The sequence below is a fragment of the Drosophila busckii genome, chromosome X, assembly GCF_011750605.1.
Source record: "Drosophila busckii strain San Diego stock center, stock number 13000-0081.31 chromosome X, ASM1175060v1, whole genome shotgun sequence".
In the NCBI taxonomy this organism is placed as follows: Eukaryota; Metazoa; Arthropoda; class Insecta; order Diptera; family Drosophilidae; genus Drosophila; species Drosophila busckii.
Genome location: NC_046608.1, coordinates 9,738,392 through 9,757,415, shown reverse-complemented (window position 1 = coordinate 9,757,415; position 19,024 = coordinate 9,738,392). Strand labels below are relative to the sequence as shown.

General features: G+C 40.3%; 2 protein-coding genes across 2 annotated transcripts; one reads left to right on the top strand and one right to left on the bottom strand.

Annotated features, from left to right (window-relative positions):
• Positions 1-647: 647 nt before the first annotated feature.
• Positions 648-1,507, bottom strand: LOC108606256 (maker330). The gene is made up of 4 exons (XM_017996205.2): positions 1,487-1,507; positions 1,167-1,399; positions 1,011-1,104; positions 648-940 (listed from the first exon to the last, which is right to left on the bottom strand). Exons 1-4 carry the CDS (start codon positions 1,499-1,501, stop codon positions 809-811), a joined length of 474 nt encoding a protein of 157 aa, XP_017851694.2. The 5' UTR covers positions 1,502-1,507; the 3' UTR covers positions 648-808.
• Positions 1,508-3,561: 2,054 nt separating this feature from the next.
• Positions 3,562-17,462, top strand: LOC108606254 (breast carcinoma-amplified sequence 3 homolog). The gene is made up of 8 exons (XM_017996203.2): positions 3,562-3,712; positions 7,075-8,246; positions 8,316-8,622; positions 8,689-9,628; positions 9,694-10,000; positions 10,075-10,307; positions 10,371-10,520; positions 16,428-17,462. The coding sequence occupies exons 2-8, from the start codon at positions 7,306-7,308 to the stop codon at positions 16,931-16,933; spliced, it is 3,384 nt and encodes a 1,127-aa protein (XP_017851692.1). The 5' UTR covers positions 3,562-3,712; positions 7,075-7,305; the 3' UTR covers positions 16,934-17,462.
• The last annotated feature ends 1,562 nt before the right edge of the window (positions 17,463-19,024 follow it).

Here is a 19,024-nt window from a genome sequence, read left to right as displayed (position 1 = left end):
TTGAAATAGTATTTATTCACTTTCGACTTAACAGTTTGGCTTGTGCTGCGTATTTTCGCCGCTACGCACATGTCAGAAGTCAGCACTGAAATGAGGATGGTACTTCAAGCATTGGCATGCGGGTACCTTCAATTCGCAAAATTTTGTGACGTCACAAAATGAACACGTATACATACGTTGCATTTGTAAAAGCAAACGCAAACGCATTTCGATTGAATTAAAACAAACCTTTTAAGTCCATTTACTTTCAGAGAGTTGTGTATTTGCAAATGACATAATGTATAAATGTACAGCAGTGTCATAATTTGTGTTATCTTCACACAAGTGTCAAGCAAATGAAATCAATGAAATAAGACAAGCCCTGCACAAATACTAATATCGCGAGCTATTTACTGTCATCCACCATCCACTCTATGAAAGACAATAGCAAAAGGGAAATAATAAAATATTTGTTTTCCATATGTACCATACATGTGTATGTATGTATGTGCATACATAAATAAATAACTGGAAACCCAACTGTTTATAGCAGGGCGTCCAAACGCTTGCATAGGGAAGAGCAAATCACCAATTCACTAATACGAAAACACTAACACAAGTAAAGATGCGTTAATTCAATTTTATTTCATACATACAAAAGAAAATTAGGCAATTCACTTACTTGTCCAAAGTTTGCGCAGGCAATGATAATTTCGTATGTCCAGTGTAAGCTGTTTTCATTTTTTTCTATAGTTAAAGGTATTATGGCTTCATGTCTGGTTGTTATTGATTCAGGAGCTTCGCCATTCGACTGCTGCGGCTCCGGTTGCTAAGCGGAGCTGGTCTTATCAGATGGCTCGGATGTTGTTGACTGTTGCCCGTTGCTGCTGGTAGGCTCTGCATTTGTATCATCCTCGTCGTCATCCAAGACGATGACAGTCCCGTCAGGCGTTTTATTTTGCTTAAAATGTGCAGTGTTTTGATTTTATGAAAACATGTAGAATAATAAAATTACTGTTCGCAGTACTTACCGCATTATAGCTTTTCTTCAATTTAATAATAATACTCTCAATTTTGGCTAACAAGTCCACAGGGTATCGACGAAAAAAATCTTCAGGTGTTGAACTAGATTTTGAAAATTAAACTTTAATATACTGATTTGTTTTCGTCTTTCTATTGCTACTTACTGATTCTCCAATAGATGCTGTAAGGTTAAAAGCTTTGAATATTTTTCGGCAGTCAGATAGCGTCCAGAATTGTTGGCCACCTCTTTGATAAATGGTATGCATCTGCGCAGTTCCATGAACTTGGCTGCAGGTTGCAGCGAGGGTGACTGCTCAGCACCATCATCTGTACAGGTTTTATTTTTTCCTCCATTCTCCTTGTCACTCATTGCAGTCGCTGTCTGTGACTTTGCGGTCTGTTTTGCTCCAAGAGTGAAACGAGATTGAAAACTGATTAAAATTTTTATTTGAAATTGCGAATCCAAAGCTAAATACATACATACTTTCATAATAATCATAGCATTTACTTATTATCCTAAATAGATCGTAAATAAATACATATATAAAAAAATAAATAAATAAAAATATACATTCACAATCAGGATTTGATGTTTCGAACTTGATTCTTTTCAAGTTCTATTTAATATTTTATGTTAAGCTTGGCGTCTAATTGCTATGTCAGATGCCAAGCTTAAATGGTTAATATCGATAAGTCGCCAGTGTCGTGATCGTGGCTATCGGCATGCGGCTGTAGGACAAAAATTAATATTAACAAATAGAACATAAAACATATATATTTTAAGCTCTTTTGGTAAAAAAAATTTTCATACTAAATATAGTTTTGTTTTTGTTGCCTGCACTAATACGCTGATACGCACATGCCAAACACAGCTATGACAGCCCTGGATGCAACATCGTCGCAACATCAGCTGTGCTTTGTTTACGTATGTACGTGGGGAAAAATAAGTCATTTCGTGGTACATAACTGCTGAGAAGCAACATAAACAAAGCAAAAAATGAACGAAAAGAACGATGAAGGGTGAACGATTCAGTTCTTTTACGTTGGTGAATAGGATTCCTGCCAGTAACTTTCCCCTCCGCCCTTTTAAGACGAAAATATAAGTTGCGTTATTTGCATCTCACTTGCACCTTCGCATGTCTGTTGCTGCACCAAAGCTCAAACTGGCACACAAATGCAGTGTTGCTATTTTAGCAATTTTATAGCTAGACTTTTTATTTTTGAATTCAAAAACAAGAACAAATAACTATTCACCATTGGCAAAAACACAGCTTTTGCCATTTAGTTAATTACACAATTCAATGAAGTTCATTGGATGAGCTATGACAGTATGCGCTACTTGTGTCGAAAATAAATAATGATTCTGTTTAGAACCTTATCGATATTGACGAAATATAGTGGTTGAAATAATAGAAAAGTTTTGGAAAGCTTTGGATATTTTATTTCCTTATATATATATTCTGTATTTGTGCATTGTATTCTATCTTTAAAATTGTAAATAAATAAACTTGTAATAGTTAGCTTTTTCGTTTGGCTATTTCTAGCAATTTTTTCATCGATTTAGCTATTTTAGCCCATGATATTCTGGCAACTCTGGTGAATACATTTTCTAAAGTTTCTGACAACGACGGACGTGTTTTATAAGGTTTTGTGTAAAAGTGCAAAAATAATTAAAAAGAAAAAACAAGCAAGAAGAAGCGAAAAGCTAAGAAAAACAACAGATATGCAAAACGAATAAATTTCAGTTAAATATTTTATTATTGTCTGTGCGCAATTATTTTTATTTTTTTACGTTGTTTTGTGTTGTGAGAAAAGTGAAATCGATAAATAAACGCAATAGGCAGCAGCAGCAACAGCAATAACAATAACAAGAGCAGTTGCTGGAAAAACTTAAACGAAAACAATTTCAAGTTAGCCAAAAACAACGCAGAGGCATAAATTAAAATTAATTTCGCAGTTAATTTGTGTGCTAGCAAAAGGCAACAACAGCAGAAACAACAACACCAGCTGCAGCAGCTGAGAAGCAGAAGCTAAGCACAAAACAGAAAACGGAAAACAAAAAATAAAGCGCAAAGCAAAAGAACATACGACGTCGTCTCTCTCACTCTATCCGTGTCTTACACACAAGTACACTCTTCCTCTCCCAGTCTCTGCATGTGTGCGTGCGACTGAGCGAGGCAGCAGCAACAAAAACATAGCAGCGACTACAACAACAACATCAGCAGCAGTAGCAGCTATTATTTTGGGTTTTCTATGTTGTTTTTGACACAATTCAAACAAGAGCTTTGCACTTGAAAGTTTGTTTCTAAGCTCGACTTGGCCGTGTGTGCGTGTGGGCGTCATCAAAGTCGCTTCACAGTAAACGATTTTTTTGGGCGGTGGGCGTGTCGTCATTTGCGCCACTGGCAGCGCAGCCCTAACAGAAAAGAAGCGAAGCAAACGCAAGACGCAATTTGTTTGTTGCCAGCCAAAAATTTCAAAGGCGATAAATATAAAATTAATTTGAATACATTTACTGTTGCTGCTGCTGCCGCCTTGCAACAACAACAACATCAATAATTATAATAACGAAGAGAACACAAAAAAGCACAACAACAACCAGCAACTGCAAAACATATGATTTTTGTTTGTGTTCTTCGATTTCTACTTGTCCTCCACACCAATTCTCTCAATCGTTGCTTTTAACGTCGTAATAACAAAAAGCCAACTGGTAAGTTTTTTTTATCATGCATACATACATATTTATGTATGTATATGTATGTTCAAAATTGTTCTAATTGATATGTAGAATTAATACATTTTTGCACTATTTTTGGACATATTTAAGCTGTTTATGCAATTTGTTTTCACAATATTGTTGCAATCGCACAGGCAAGTTTATATGCACAAACGTTTGTTGTAAAGTATTAATTTTGGAATTTATTATTATAGAAAAATTTGAAACGTATATTATCACACGTACTTACATATATATATATGTGTGTATGTAAATATTTTTCATTTAATTTTGCTTTCAAAATAATTCATATATGTACATGCATACATACATATGTATGTATACAGGCACAACCACACGCACAAAGAAAACATACACACATATATGCAAGAGCAGCGTAAATTCATACATACATACATATGTGTGTGCATTAGGCAAACGTAAAACAACAACAAAATGGAATCGAAACGAACTGATAATGAAACACTTTAGCACAGTGGCGCACAATCAATTAGAATTTGTACTTGTACTGTTAAAAGAATATCACACTAGCGATTAAAAAATCATAAAATAAGAATTGTGAATAAATTTTAAAACAATTTAGCTGCAGACTAAATATTTAAAAACATTGCGTCATTTGGCCATACAATTTGTGGATACCACAGTGCGTTGTCGTGAAAGAGACACAGGAAGAGAGCAGAGAGTAATGCGCTGCTGTTTTGAAAATGTATTTGTGTGTGGGTGTCTTTTTGTATTTATTATTGCTTTGCTTCGTTTTTATTTTGCTTTTAGATAATTGCCTTAATTTCGGTTGAGGTCTTTGTTTCTAAAAAGAAAACAAAATTATTAACCAAAAATAAAACAAGCAAGGCAAGACAAAAAATACAAAAACAAAAACAACTCAATAATGCATATAGATAAGTGTAAGAGCGTTGCATTGATATGATAGCAATTTATTTTTATATTTTATACGATTGCTTTATACATTTATGTACATATGTAATTTCTATACTTATTTTGTTTGCTGCGAGGTGAATGCTTGCCAAAATTTTTTCAATATGAATTAGGTGGTTTTTTTTTATTTTAATACACTTTGTTGTTACAGTCGAAAACAAAACAAAAAATAAAAACAAGAATCGTGTGAAAGAAAAGTAACGGTAGAGGCAAGTTCTGCTTTGATGTTGTCAAAATATAAAAACTGGTTCAAAATGTAATTAAAAGTTAATGCATTTCATGACATTTGTTTTTTTTTTTTTTAAATCTAAGATTTATTGCTTATTATAATATAATATAAAGTTTTTCTGTGTATTGTTTCCACTGTGCAAAGTGTAAAAAAGAGGGCTTGTAAAGTTTGTTTACTCTCCCTCTCTCTGTTAGTCGCTCGCTCTCTCTCGCTCAGTATGATAACACCTGTTTACAAAAATTAATGAAATGTACTAAAAGTAAGCAGTTTTTTTTTTGTTATGGTTCTTTGTTTGTGCCCTGCGTAATAAGCTTGCTCTAATTTTGTCAAGTGGCTTTGGCAATGAACATACCTAGAGGCGAATAAAACAATAATACGCACACCCACACAAACATATGTATGTACGTGGACACATACATATGCACGTCTGTACGTGTACGTGAGATTGCTTTTACTTTAGGCTTTGACTGCACAAAGAAATCGAACGAACGAACGAACGAATGAACAAACGAAACGCAACGCCAACTTTGCCTTTGACTATCTGGCTTATTACAAACACACATACCCATGCAGAACTATACTCACTAATACTAAAACACACACACACACACAGCAATTACTTTTGTTTTTGTTGTTGTGTTGATGCAGCCAGCGCTTTGCCTATTGCAAAACAAAGACACAACTGCAATGCAATGCAAAGCTCCCCACCCCGTTCGTTAGCCCAAAAAGCAGACAAGAAGGGGATGGCAGGCTTCGAAACTTGTAGCTGTAGTAATGTACATATGTACATACATTTGTGTCACATTGTGTCTGCTTTACTGATTGTTGTTGTTGTTGGTTTTGCTGCTGCGCGTGTGCGCAAGTCAATTGGGGAATGCAAATGCTTATGCACCCTATCCTGCTACAAAAACAATACAATGGGGCACACACACACACATACAGACAGGCGCAAAATGACTTTGTATGTTATGTACATGCGTCATGCGCTTTGTAAAATAGTTTCTGGCTTAACCTTAACCCCCATGTAATTGACTGTAAGTGCATTAAATTGAATTGAAAGAAATATAAAAAACCATGATAAATAAAGATGTGCATGTGTATTTTTAGTTCTTATGCGTAGAAATAAAAAAATAAATTTCACTGAGAACTATGAATACTTCTAGGCTTGTGTTTCAGAAACAAAAACAAGTAACAAAATATTATTTTTTTTTATCTGATTTGATAAGCTATCAGTATTCATAATACGCATATAATAAAATCAGAGCAATAACAACACAAAAACAAATCTACTAAACACATACACACGTACTGTACTGAATATAATTATGAATTGTTATTGTTATTTTGCAAATGAACAGTAAATACGTAAACAACACAAAAAACAAAAACGTCAAGCTCAGCTGAAAACTTGAAAAGTAAATCAGCACGCGTGTCACACATGGGTTAAGCATTTGTTGCCCACTGTCTGTTGTAGCTGCTGCTTCTGCTTTGCTCTTCTCGTTTGCTGTTGTTGTTGCTGTTGCTGTTGTGCATTTGTTACGGGCACAGCTGTTGCTTGCGTTCTCGTTCTCTCTCGCTCGCTCTCGCTTGCTTGTGAACAGCTTTGCTGCCTTGCCTTGGCTTTTGTTTGTAGTTTTTTCGTATTGTTGCTAACGTTGCTTTTGTTTTGTGCATTTGTTGTTGCCTGTGGCCTGATGTTATATGCATGCATACAAATGTCTACGCTTATTTAGTTTTTGTTATGCAGATTAATTTCATAATAAATAAAAAACGTCGAGCAATGAGTGGATTGTACGTATGTTAACAGCGTAGAGAGTAAGTTATTTGTAGAAACGTTTTTAAATTGTTTTAATAAAACACAAAAGCAAGCGATATTGTGTAAAAACGTACGTAATGCTGTAGCTAATAAAATTTATAAAGGGGTGCGCGCTCTAGGGTTATGGGGGCTGACAGTGAGGCAAAGGGCTCGGGCCATTAGGCAAGAGTCTGTACAAAGATTAAACGCTATTTGGTTGAGACAAAGCAAAAGCGAGAGAGAGAGAGAGGGAGAGAGAGAGGGAGAGAGAGAGCGAGAGTGCGAACGCGCGAGAGAGAGAGACTAAAGCGCAAGAGCGTGTGTGCAAATATGATTTGTTTATTTATTTTTGCTTTCTTTCATTCCATTTATTTGCAGTTGACAACAGCTGGAGCACAAATACAGACGCAACGCACACACACACAGGCAAACACGCATACAAAGACAGACAGGCTGTCTGCATTGTTTAGTGAGCGAACGAGCGATAGCGATAACGATAACGATAACAATATCTGGTCGTCGGTTTGTGTGTGTGTCTTGAACAAAATTAAAACGACGGAGCGAGTTGCGCTGCGTTGTTGAGTTGTTGAGGGCAAGGCGCTCCACAGTATGTCCGCAGACTCGCCGCGACGCCATCAGCATCAGCAGCAACACTATACGCACTCGCATTCCCACTCCCACCACCATCATCACCATACAGATAGTCACAGTGGAGGAGGAGGCGGCGGCGGCAGCGGCAGTGGCGGAGGAGGAGCTGGCGGCGGTGGCGGCAGCAGCAATATAAACTTCAGAGGAGGCGTGGGCATAGCCATGCCAGCCATAGTGCCGCCACAAACAGTTAGCGATCGCTCCATTTTGGATTCGGCTATTGGTTTCATTAATGATGTCACGTTGGTGCATCAGCCGCTGCAGGATCCGAAAGATACCATCACCTGGGCACGCTTCGAGACCAGCGCCGATGTAAGTGATCCACGCTTTGGCGACGACTGGGAGCTGGAGGGCAATGCGGCACCTCCATTGCTGCTCATACTTGGCTATGGTCTGGGCGTACAGGTCTGGGCCATACCCGCCAATGGTGAGGCCGTCGAGGTGCTCTCCTGGCGTCATGGCGTTGTCACAGCGCTGCGCGTGCTGCCGACGCCGGCCGCTGGTAGCGGAGGACTCGCGGACAATGGACGCGCCGATGTGCCAATGGATGCGTTTGCCGAGAAGCGTCCGCTGGTCGCGCTCGTCGATGGCGGCAGCGCTGCTGCGAGTAATCTACTCAGCGGCGGCCACACAGCTGGACACAGCTCACACAGCGGCGGCTCTGGCGGCTCCAGCGGCGGCGGCATGGGCTCCCATGGCAGTGGTTCACACTTCAGCGCTGTCAATTTCGTCTCACTGAAGACGGGCGCTCAGGTGAAGACCATTAAGTTTAAGAACGCCGTGCTGGATATACAAGCGAATCGCTCCGCTGTGGTCATTAGCTTCCACGAGCGTCTGGCGGTGTTTGATGCACGCACGCTCGAGGATCGCATGACCATAACCACCTGCTTCCCCAGTCCAGGGTGAGTTGTCCGTCGACTCCGACACCTTGCTGACTTGCGCTTAACTTTGTGCACTTTGTTCCATTGCAGCATTAATCCCAATCCCATTGCGCTGGGTCCACGCTGGCTGGCCTATGCGGAGCACAAGCTGCTGCCCTCGAAGCGCAGCGGCGGCGGCTGCGATGGCGAGGGTGTGCCCAGCTATACGGCCACAGTTCTTAATGCAGCCAAATCCTTTGGCAAGGGCTTGCGCGAATTGGGCGAATCGGTGGCCGCCGGTTTGACTGGCGCCACCACCGCCGGCAGTGGCAACAGCTCTAAAAGCAGCAGCTTTGATTCCGCCTGCGGCGGCCCCGATGCCAAGCAGTCGGGTGTCGTTACCATCATAGATGTCAAGGTAAGCAAGGAGCAGGCGCCAGCCAACAATTTAGCAAAAGCAATTCCAACTATTTTGACTTTGCAGCATCCCATTAAGGACTACAGTCCGACGACAGGCACACCGCTGTGTGCTATGAGCGCACAATCCTCAGCCGCAGCGTCGTCCTCTGGGGCGGGCGGTGGCGATCCCATTATAGCGCATTTTGTGGCGCACAGCGAGGCTCTGGTGGCCATGGAGTTCGATGCGTCGGGCATGCTGCTGTTAACGGCAGATCGACGTGGCCATGACTTTCATGTGTTTCGCATACAGCCGCATCCGGTGGGCTCGAGCCTGGCTGCAGTGCATCATCTGTATGTGCTGCATCGCGGCGATACGAGCGCCAAAGTGCAGCACATTGCATTCTCGCTGGACTCGCGCTGGGCGGCGGTCTCCACACTGCGCGGCACCACCCACGTCTTCCCCATTACGCCCTACGGCGGCGCCATGGGCGTGCGGACGCACACCTCGCTGCATGTGGTCAACAAGCTGTCGCGCTTTCATCGCAGCGCCGGCCTAGGCGCCGACGGGCGCTCCAGCTCGCCCATTTCACACTCGGAGAGCACCACGTTTGTGCAGTCGCTGCAGCCGTATCATAATCCCACATTGCCGCCGTTTCCACGGCCGACGGTGGTGCAGCCGCTGGCCCAGCTGCGTCAGCCCTTTGTGCTGGGCTCGCCACCTGGCGGCGTGGGCTTGGGCCATGTGGGCGGCTCTGCCGGCTCGGGCGGCGGCCACGCTGCTGGCCACAGTGGTCACGGCGTGAGCTCGCATCAGCGTCAACGCCTTTCATCGCTGTCGGACGACAGCGGCAAGCCCTTGAGCGTTTGCGCCACCTTTGCCAAGTCGCGTGCTTGGCTGCTGGAGCCGCCGACAGCGACGCGCGAGGCGCCGCATCGACAGCAGCGCAAGGCCGTCGACTCGCTCTTTGTTATGGCCGGGCATGGCGCGCTCATCCAGTACGATCTGGACACGAAATTAGCCTCACGTGAGTCTTTTCTCATGCACATTTCGTTTGGTCTCTTAAGTTTAATTTGCACAATTTGCTTGCAGATGTTGCCAAAGAGAAGATTTGTGATGATACGCCCATTGAGCTGGAGGTGGAGGCCAAGGCGCAGTGGAATTTGGGGCGACGCAAGGATGGATCTCAAGAAATCATACCACCGCTAGCGCTGGACAATTGGCTAATTAAGGATCGGCATGCCAGTCTGCTGATGGATAGTGCTAATCACTTTGACGATAACGATGAGCGTGCGGAAAGCTGGCTCTCCCAGGTCGAGATAATCACGCATGCCGGACCACATCGTCGCCTCTGGATGGGGCCACAGTTTGTTTTCAAAAACTATAATACGCCCAGCGGGTAAACACAAGCGAATCTCAAACGAAATCCAACGTGTTCTTGATATTAATTTGAAACCTTTGTGCACATTGCAGCTCCAATTTGAATCATGTGGATGCGGAGGCGGTGGAAATTGGTGTTACCAAAAGCTCAACCACAACGTTGCCCTCAACTGCCGCTGGCATCGCTCATGCTGCGCCCAGCGGCGCACATGTTGCCCACACGGAGCACTCAAGTCCACTGACTATGCCGCACCGCGAACCTGTGGCGCCTCTACTGCCCGCCGGTCGCAGTGGCGTGCCCGTGCTCATTGAATCCGGCTCATATAGTAAGTGGCTGCTGTTTGTTTATAAACTATTCTTATTGTTGCTAATCTAATGATTGATTGCAGGCAGCATTGAGCAGAGTCCCAAGCTAATGGATCGCTTTCGTCACGGACACTTGGACTCGGACTATGGCCATGGGGATATGCGTCTAAAGGAGGATCTAGCCGATGCCATGCGTGAATCACCATCAACAGCAGCAGCTCGTCGCGAAACTGGTGAGTTGACCTTGATTTATGTTCGGTCTCATGTTTTTAGTAAAAGTTTAAACAAAACAAACAATTCTCAAAGGGGTACCAAAGCTTATTTTGATATAAACAATACAAATATATGTAAACTAATGATTATACAGTTAAATGTTAAGCTGTTTATACAATACAATAAATGTTTATATTCAATTATCGCATGTTTTGGCCCCATCCATTTACAATTGTTTATGCATTTTCAATAAAAATAAAATTGTTGTCTGTTTTTTTGTTTTATTGTAATGATTATTTGCTTTCACTAAATTTATTTATAGTCTTATGTTTGTTTTGTTTAATTTTACCAATACTATTATTCTAAATTAAAAAAAAAAGAAACTATCACGAAATTGGCCTTGGTTATTTAGTTTTGCGTCCGTCTGTTTTTACGTCGTTCTACTTTCATACTCCTAAATCATAAACTATATTTAGTCGTATGTGTGTGTGTGTGTGTGCGTATGTCGCTTGGTTGTGTGTGTTTGTTTATCACGTTTGCTTTAAATTCTCATAGATAACTAAGCACCAAACATTTCTTAACTCACCTTTTTTTAATCGCTTTTCCTTTATCATCCATAATATTATATACTATGAGCTTAGCCTTAAATATATAAACTATAAACAACATAAAGTAAACAAGATATTTAAATATATATTCAATAAATATATATAAGCTAACAACATTTTTATCACAGCAAGCAATAATCAACAACAAAATTTATTTTAACCCAATGCAATTGTATTACAAATATTCACAACAATATATATATATAGACACATACATACATATACATATATAAGCAAAATTGGTAGCATCTATCTAGCACTGCTGTTATCCTAAGGTGTCCTTTATTCTGCTCTTCCTACCGAGACTTTCTTTCGATACTTTAACACACACACACACACACCTGAATTTTTTTTTCTAATTGTGCCACCCCTGGGGGATCGACAATTGAGCTTCTCTTTCAGCATTGCCACACACACACACACACAGCTTTACACACACATACACATATATGAAAATCGAATTTCGATTAATTTCGAATTTCGATTTAAGCTTTTTCTTCTGCTGCTTCCCTCTGTGTGTTTTCCATCGCTTCCTCATCTTGTTCTATCTTTTGTTACTAATTGGGCCATACTCTTCTCCTTTTTTTTGAAAACTTTCGTTGGGTTAAGCTAAATTCAAATTGCAAACCAGTTGCATGTGAGTGAGTGTGAGAGTGAAAGAGAGCGTGAGAGTGAGAGAGAGAGAGAGAGAGCTAGAGACAGAGAACAGTTGAGAAGAAAGAGCACATATAATGTACTTGAATCCTTTTTTAAATATAAAAAGCCAAAGCCAATACATTTCGTTGAAAACGTTTTGAAAACAAATGCTTTTCTTTATTTTGTTTGTTTTTAATTTTAACAACATTTCCGTTACCCAAAACATAATAATTACATCAAGTTATAAGCAATCAACTTGCAATTGTGTTTTCAATTTTTCAAAGCGCTTTTCTTGCTGCGCTTGTTAAACTTGCCTAAAAAAAATAAAAACAATTACAAAATAAAAAAATACAACACTTCACTTAGTAAACTAAAAAAAAAATAATAGTTAATATTTTATAAAGAAAACATCACTTGTTTAATTGTTATTTAATTTTTCTGCTTACGTTTTGCCTTTCAACAAAAAATATGTTTCATGATTCCTTTTTAATCATATGCATAATCTATATATATATAGTCAGTTATGTTTAATTTTTTGCTGCTTATTTTAAACACAAAGAGGTGAAAAATTAAAAGTAAATAAAGTTTAAAACTAATGCGCCTTTGGCTTAAAAACAAAACAAAAACAAAATATGCGCTTTTCTCATAATTTGTGTTTTCTTCTCTTCTCTTCTCTGTGCTTGAACAAAACAAAATGTACGAACGAACGAACGCCCCCAACGCTGCAATTTGCAACTAAAAATACAACAACAACAACAACGATTTCACCAACGATTACAACAACAACATAATGCTAATGCAGGCTTTATAGATGCTGCCTATGATGCTGATGCAGCAGCAATAGCCACAGCAACTACTTGTGATAACGCTTGCTACTACGATGCCCTGGCCGAGCACGTGGTCGATGATGAGGATCAGCTGAGCAGCAATGCCGCAATGGCAGCCCTGGCCTCCGTGCTGCCCAACATATGCAGCTATGAGGCAAGTCCCGGGCAAGTGCCAGTGCCAACGTCGCGAGAGAGAATCGTGAATCCGCTGGGCACGGTGACGGATGTGCATGCCGGGATTAGCGGGGAGCTGCAAACGGATATGCTGGACGAGGTGGTGGGCCAGCTGGCGGCGGAGGATTGTGTGATACACGAGAATTGTGATGAGGCGCTCTTTCGACCCGTTGTGGCCATCTTCTGCGATGAGCTCGCCGAGCAGCGCAAGCATGAGCAGCAACTGCTGCTGGAGAAGCAGCAAAAGCAGCTGCAGAAGCAAACGCAACCGCAGGAGCCGCAGCCGCCTGCAATGCTGGCCAACAAACTGATTGTGCCCGTCATAGCCAAGGAGGTGGATGAGGTCATAACACAAAAGCAGAAGCAACAAAAGTCGCTCAAGCAGCAGAATCAAGCAGCGCTTGAGGATGCAGCGCAGGCGAAACGCTTTGCCGAGCTCTCGCATCTGAACAAACCCAGCAGCACCAGCAACAAGCAGCAGCAGCAGCAGCCGCAGCAGCAACCGCTTGAGTTGCAGCCAGCAAAGACTGCCAAAGCAACAACTGCCAGCGAGGAGGAGGAGCAGGCGCCTAAGGAAGACGAGCTGCAAACGTCCATGAACGCCAAAAGCAATAAGAAAGCTGCTAAAGCCAAGCAAAAGGCCAACAACAAGGCAGCAGCAGCAGCAGCAGCAGCCGCAGCAGCAACTGTTGCTAATCAAGTGCACAAGAGCAACAAGAAAGACAAAAAGTTGCAGCAACAGCAGCAAAAGTTGGAGCAGTCAGCTGAAGCTGAAGCGGAAGCGGAAACAGATCATGCAGATAGTTTGCTGGCTCAGCAGACAAGTCTGGCGGCGCTTATGGTAAGCAGCGCCAGTGCCAAAGGCTTGAATTTGCATATAGAAATTGCAAGCAAAGAGTCAGAGCCAGAGCCAGAGCTAGAGGCTGAGCCGGAGCCGGAGCCAGAGCCAGCAGCGCCTGCGCCTGCGCCTGTTGTCAAGTTGGCGGAGCTGCCAGTTGGCGGCGCTTGGCGCAAGCAGGAGAAACAGCAAAGCAGCAGCAACGAATTTCCACAGCTAAGCAAGGGCAATAAACTTGGCAAAGCTGAAGCAGAGAAGGAGAAGGAGAAGCAGAAGAAGGAGCTGGAATGCAAGCAAAGCAACTTTGAGGATTTTCTAAGCGATCTGGAACCATTGGAAACGTTGCCGCCATTGCCCGCAGAGCTAGAGCCGCTGCCAGTGCTGGAAGATGTGGAGGAAGTTGTTGCAGCAGCCACAGCCACAGCCACCAAAACCACTGACAGTCTTATCAATTTCGAAAGTCCTGTGCAGGAGCAGGCGTGCAGCAGCCTAATGCGTAAGATAACGCCACCGCCACGCGGTTTTACCGAACAGAATCTAATCCTGGCCCTCTGCGGCTCATTGCACTACGAGAGCGAATACGCGCAGCTGCAATTGAAGCAGCAACAACAGCAGCAGCAGCAGCTGATGCAGAAATCTACATCCACTTCAAATAATTCATCAGGCTCGGAGGAAATTCTTGTCATGGAGGAGCCCAAGAAATTGAGTAAAAAGCATAAGCGCGCGAAGCAGCAACAGCAGCAGCAGCAGCAGCAATTGTTGCAGCAACAACAACAGCAGCAGCAGCAGGAAGATGAAGAGCTGCGTCCTTTGATAAGCATTAGCATGTGTGATTCACAGCTGGAGCTGGAGAAAACAGTTGCTGCTGAAGCAGATGAAGCAATTGCTGCTGTAGTTGCAGCTGCTGCTGCTGCTGATGGCGATGCCGATGCCGATGCAGATGTTGATGATGATGATGAGGATGAGTACGACTTTAAGTTCAAGCATGAGGTGGAGACGGAACAGCAGCCTGATGACAACAGCATTCATCCATTGTCACTGCCCGAAGATTTGTTGCATTTTGGCAGCAGCAGCAGCAGCGTTGCCGCCGCAGCGCCATATTCCGGCGGCAACACCACAGACAGCGAGGGTGCCATACCAGTCACCACCACCACCACATCGGATGATAATGTCAACAGCAGCAACAACAACACCAACAGCAACAACAATAATAACAACAACAACAGCAGGGGCAGGAAATTGATAACAATAGAGATAAAATTATTTGTGCTGCCATAGAGGCGGCCACTTCATCGTCCACCAGCTCAGCGGAGGAGAGCAGCGTTGAGACGACAACAACAGCAACAACTGCGGCCGCAACAGCAACCACTGAGCTGTTGTCTGCAACGACAACAGCAACAACTCCAACGGCAGCAGCAGCAACAGCAGCAGCAGCAGCAGCAATGCCTGCCACAAGTGTTGCTGCCACAACAGCTGCGCTCAGTGTGGGCTTGGGATTGGGTGGGGGCGTTATGGGTCCGCCGAGTGCGACAAAGAAGAAGACCAAGCGCCGCAAGAGATAAGAATTAGCAATTTGTTTGTTGTGCGTTTTTAGTCTCGTGGTGCTTTGGCATCTCTATGCGAATCCCATCCCATCCTCACAGCAGCAACCAGAACAGCAAAAAGAACAGCAACAACAACAGCAGCAGCAACAACAAGAACAGCAGCAGCGCCAAATAGGCAACAAACAGAACATTGCAACATTTTAAGAAGTCACAACAACAACAACGTTTTTCTAGCTTTTTAGCAACAACTCAACAACACACATAAATTTAAAAAACAGCGAACATCATATGTTCATTATCTAAGCTAAAGTTTAACAAAATTATTCGTGTTTTAAATAATGATCTACACCAATGCACTAACCACATAAACAAAAAAAAAAACAACATTAACGCGTGCATAGAATTTGCTAAACAGAAAAAAACACATATATTATATATAAATAATTGATAAATGCAAAGTTATATTATTAGAAATTTAAAAACAAAAAACCAACTCATATAAATTTGTAAGCTATGCAAAAAAAATATACAAAATTGTCTAATTTTTAAAATGTACATACGAAAAAAATGAAAGAGCTATTTGGCTATTTATATAAATAATATAAATCTGCATAGCGAATGAATATAATCGCAACACCAACTACAAAAACAACAACAACAACAACAACAACAACAACGTTTTCAACACTGTCCAATGCCACAATCTTTTGTTCTTAGGGCCTGCGCTTTCGTTAAGTTTCCAACAGTTTCGTTAAGTTTGCCTACCAACCAACGGATTCAATGCAAAAAATATATAAGAAAACAATTTATATATAAATTACTCACTTACTTGTTACAAATTTACAAAACGCTTTGTTTCTAATGCTTGACTTTAATTTTTTATTATTGTGTGTCTTAATTTATTCAAATGGAAAACAATAGTGAAATTTTATATTTTATTTAGAGAGCTTATATTTATGCTTATGTTTTATTCGATAAACAGACAAAAAACCTTTTTGGCGCGACATGAAAAATTATAAATCATAAGTTTAGCTTACTGTATATATAGCTTGCAGTATTTATAATTTTCAACTGAAATTATGAAAAAAAAAAAAAGAAAAAAAATTTCAAAAATCATTTAAGTTTAATATGTATATTTAAATAAATGCAATTTTAGTTAAAACTATCAAAAAACGAATGTGGTGTTATCTCTCTTTTATACGTAATGCTCAAAATTCTAAACAATTTATGTGAAAAACTCTTTGGCTAAAGTTTGTTTTGATATGCTGCAACAATTGCTTTTTACTTTATTTAATTGCAGGCAATTTCTTTGGCAACGATCAGCTGGATGGCCTGGCCTACATTATCAACAACAACAGCAGCAACAATAAAAACAACAACAACAACAATCACTTAATAAACAAAACTGGCAGCAAACAAATTAAAAACAGCATTGCTAACAATATTTTAGCACAACAGAAGCAACAGCAACCGAAAGCAGCAACTGTTGCCAACAGCAGCAGCAGCAGCAGCAGCAGCAACTTGTTGGCCAAGCCGCAAAGCAACACAGCAGCCGTTGGAATAGACGGCGAACTGGCCACAGTGGTGAACATCGATGTCTTTGATGATCAGCTGAGCTTGAGCAGCATCAGCACCAACAGCCGCTTGTCGCTCGAGGGGCCGCCGTCGCAGTCGTCGCCACCATTAAGTCTGACCAACGGAGGACTCATCGATACGAATCTGATGTACTTCAGCGAGAGTGCCGCCGTTGTTGCTGTCGCCGAGGATAACAGCGAGGATGCTGGCGCTGCCACGCCCAATTTGTGAGAGTTGCTACGGAGCTTGCATGCTGAGAACATCAAATTGCGTCGACTCTTGTTGCATGCAACAGCGTTTCAGAAATAGTAAACAGCAAACTGTTGCTTAAATCCTTAAATTGCAAACACAGATCCCCCCCTTTCCATAATGCAAATCAGCTTAATTTTAATACGGTGCTTGTTTTTATAAATTTTATGTATTTAAGTGCCAAAATGGCAACAGCTGCTGCCAGAGAGCGAGAGAGAACGAAAGAGAGAAAGACCGAGCGAGAGCGCGCGAGGGAGAGGGAAAAGGTTGTGAGTGTCTCAGCTGCTGTCATTGAGCCATTTAGCTATAACTTCTATTTCATGCTCCTGTTTATTATATTAATTAATTAGTTAACTACAATTTGGCAACTGTTTTATATACTTTGTTGTTAAGAGAAAAGTGTTTTGCATACAATATACATATTAAATGAATATAGATCAGATCAGACCTCAGCTGAATGCCGTGATATTTAAAATAAAATTTAAACAAACAAAATAATAATACTATATATACAATATATACACATTAAATGCATTAAATCGTGCAGGAGACACGCATAAACTAAAACAACAACAACAACAACATCAAATAATAGTTGTAAAAGATTAAAGATATCTGCAATACAGACACATACTTATAGTATATATATACACACACACATACACATACACACACATTGTGTTGCATGAACTCTTCCCAGTTTATATATTTTCTATACTTTGTCGCAAAAAAGAAAACAAACAAAAAATGAAAGAACGAAATTTTATACACGCCTACATCAATTTAACTGCAACTTGTCTTGCAACAACTTTGTTTAGTTCCGTATAAGCTAAATAACTCTATATTTTATAACTATTTTTGTATACAAACTAACTGAACCCCCAAAAGTGTTTCTATTGAAATCATTTTGGTTGCTGTTGTATTTTTTTCTATTGAAACAATTCTTTGTAACGCAAAATTTCATTCCAAACAACACTGCAAAAATAATTTTAAAACAAGAACCATCTACAGTTATTGCAAACATATCCATATACAACACTTGTAAGTGTATACTTAATTTTTTAAACAAAAAAAAAACGACAAATTCGAATCCAAATTGGTAAAACAATAATGTTGCTACGGTTGCAAACAAAAACAAAAATAGTGGCAAAAGAATAACATAAAGTAAGCTAAAAATATATATATATTTTTTTTATATATGTATAATCAGAGAATACATATATGTATGTATATATATTTAGATATGAGCATACAGCAATGAAAATCTAAGACAAAAATTCAAACTTCTAAACTTCCTCATAATAATCAAACTGTGTGCAATTTGTCTTTGCAAAAATTATAAAAAATTACTTTGTACTTTGCACTTTCATTTCGAATTCAATCAAATTAACCTACGATTAGGTTTTTATTTTATAAGTACTAAATTTGTGCTAAATACATACATACATGCATACATATATAGTATATATACATATTTGTCAGGGCAGGAACTCTAAAACAAACTATACTTAAACTATATTTTCTATACCTTATACTATATGTGTTATTATACAAGGAAAAAACAGCCTATTATTTTTATATGGAAAATTATCGTCTTCTACTATGTGCGCAAGTAAATTTCATGTGAAATGATTTATATAGCAACATACTATATACAAATACATTTACAACACAAACTAGTTTAGTCTAAGCGTCTATATACATACTACATATATATATATATCTATGTACAACAATTGGCATTACGTTTCTAAATAGCTTAATTGCGTAGTTTACTTAATAATTGGATATATGTTTCAGCATAAACAACAACCAATACTATATATAACGCTCGTACTGTAATTAAAAAAAAAAAAAACAAAAGCAAAAAAAAGCGAAGCAGAAATTTTACAGTTACATAAGTATCAAAACAAATTTGTTTTTGAATTAAACCCATTTTTTTGTGAAGTGCATTAAATTGTCTAATTTCAAGTGTCATAAATTCATAAATGAAAGAATTTTATTAAATAAATACATGCATTACTTAAACTACAAACAAATGTCAAAATGCCGTATAGTGTAATATTACTTTTT

Bases quoted from the DNA above. Each gene is read 5' to 3' on its own strand.
- LOC108606256 (XM_017996205.2), bottom strand. The intron at 1,105-1,166 runs GTAAGTAGCAAT...TTCAAAATCTAG, and splicing joins CAGCATCTATTGGAGAATCA to TTCAACACCTGAAGATTTTT. The intron at 941-1,010 runs GTAAGTACTGCG...GCACATTTTAAG, and splicing joins TGAAGAAAAGCTATAATGCG to CAAAATAAAACGCCTGACGG.
- LOC108606254 (XM_017996203.2), top strand. From the start codon at position 7,306: ATGTCCGCAGACTCGCCGCGACGCCATCAGCATCAGCAGCAACACTAT. The intron at 8,247-8,315 runs GTGAGTTGTCCG...GTTCCATTGCAG, and splicing joins ACCTGCTTCCCCAGTCCAGG to CATTAATCCCAATCCCATTG. The intron at 10,001-10,074 runs GTAAACACAAGC...TGCACATTGCAG, and splicing joins AACTATAATACGCCCAGCGG to CTCCAATTTGAATCATGTGG.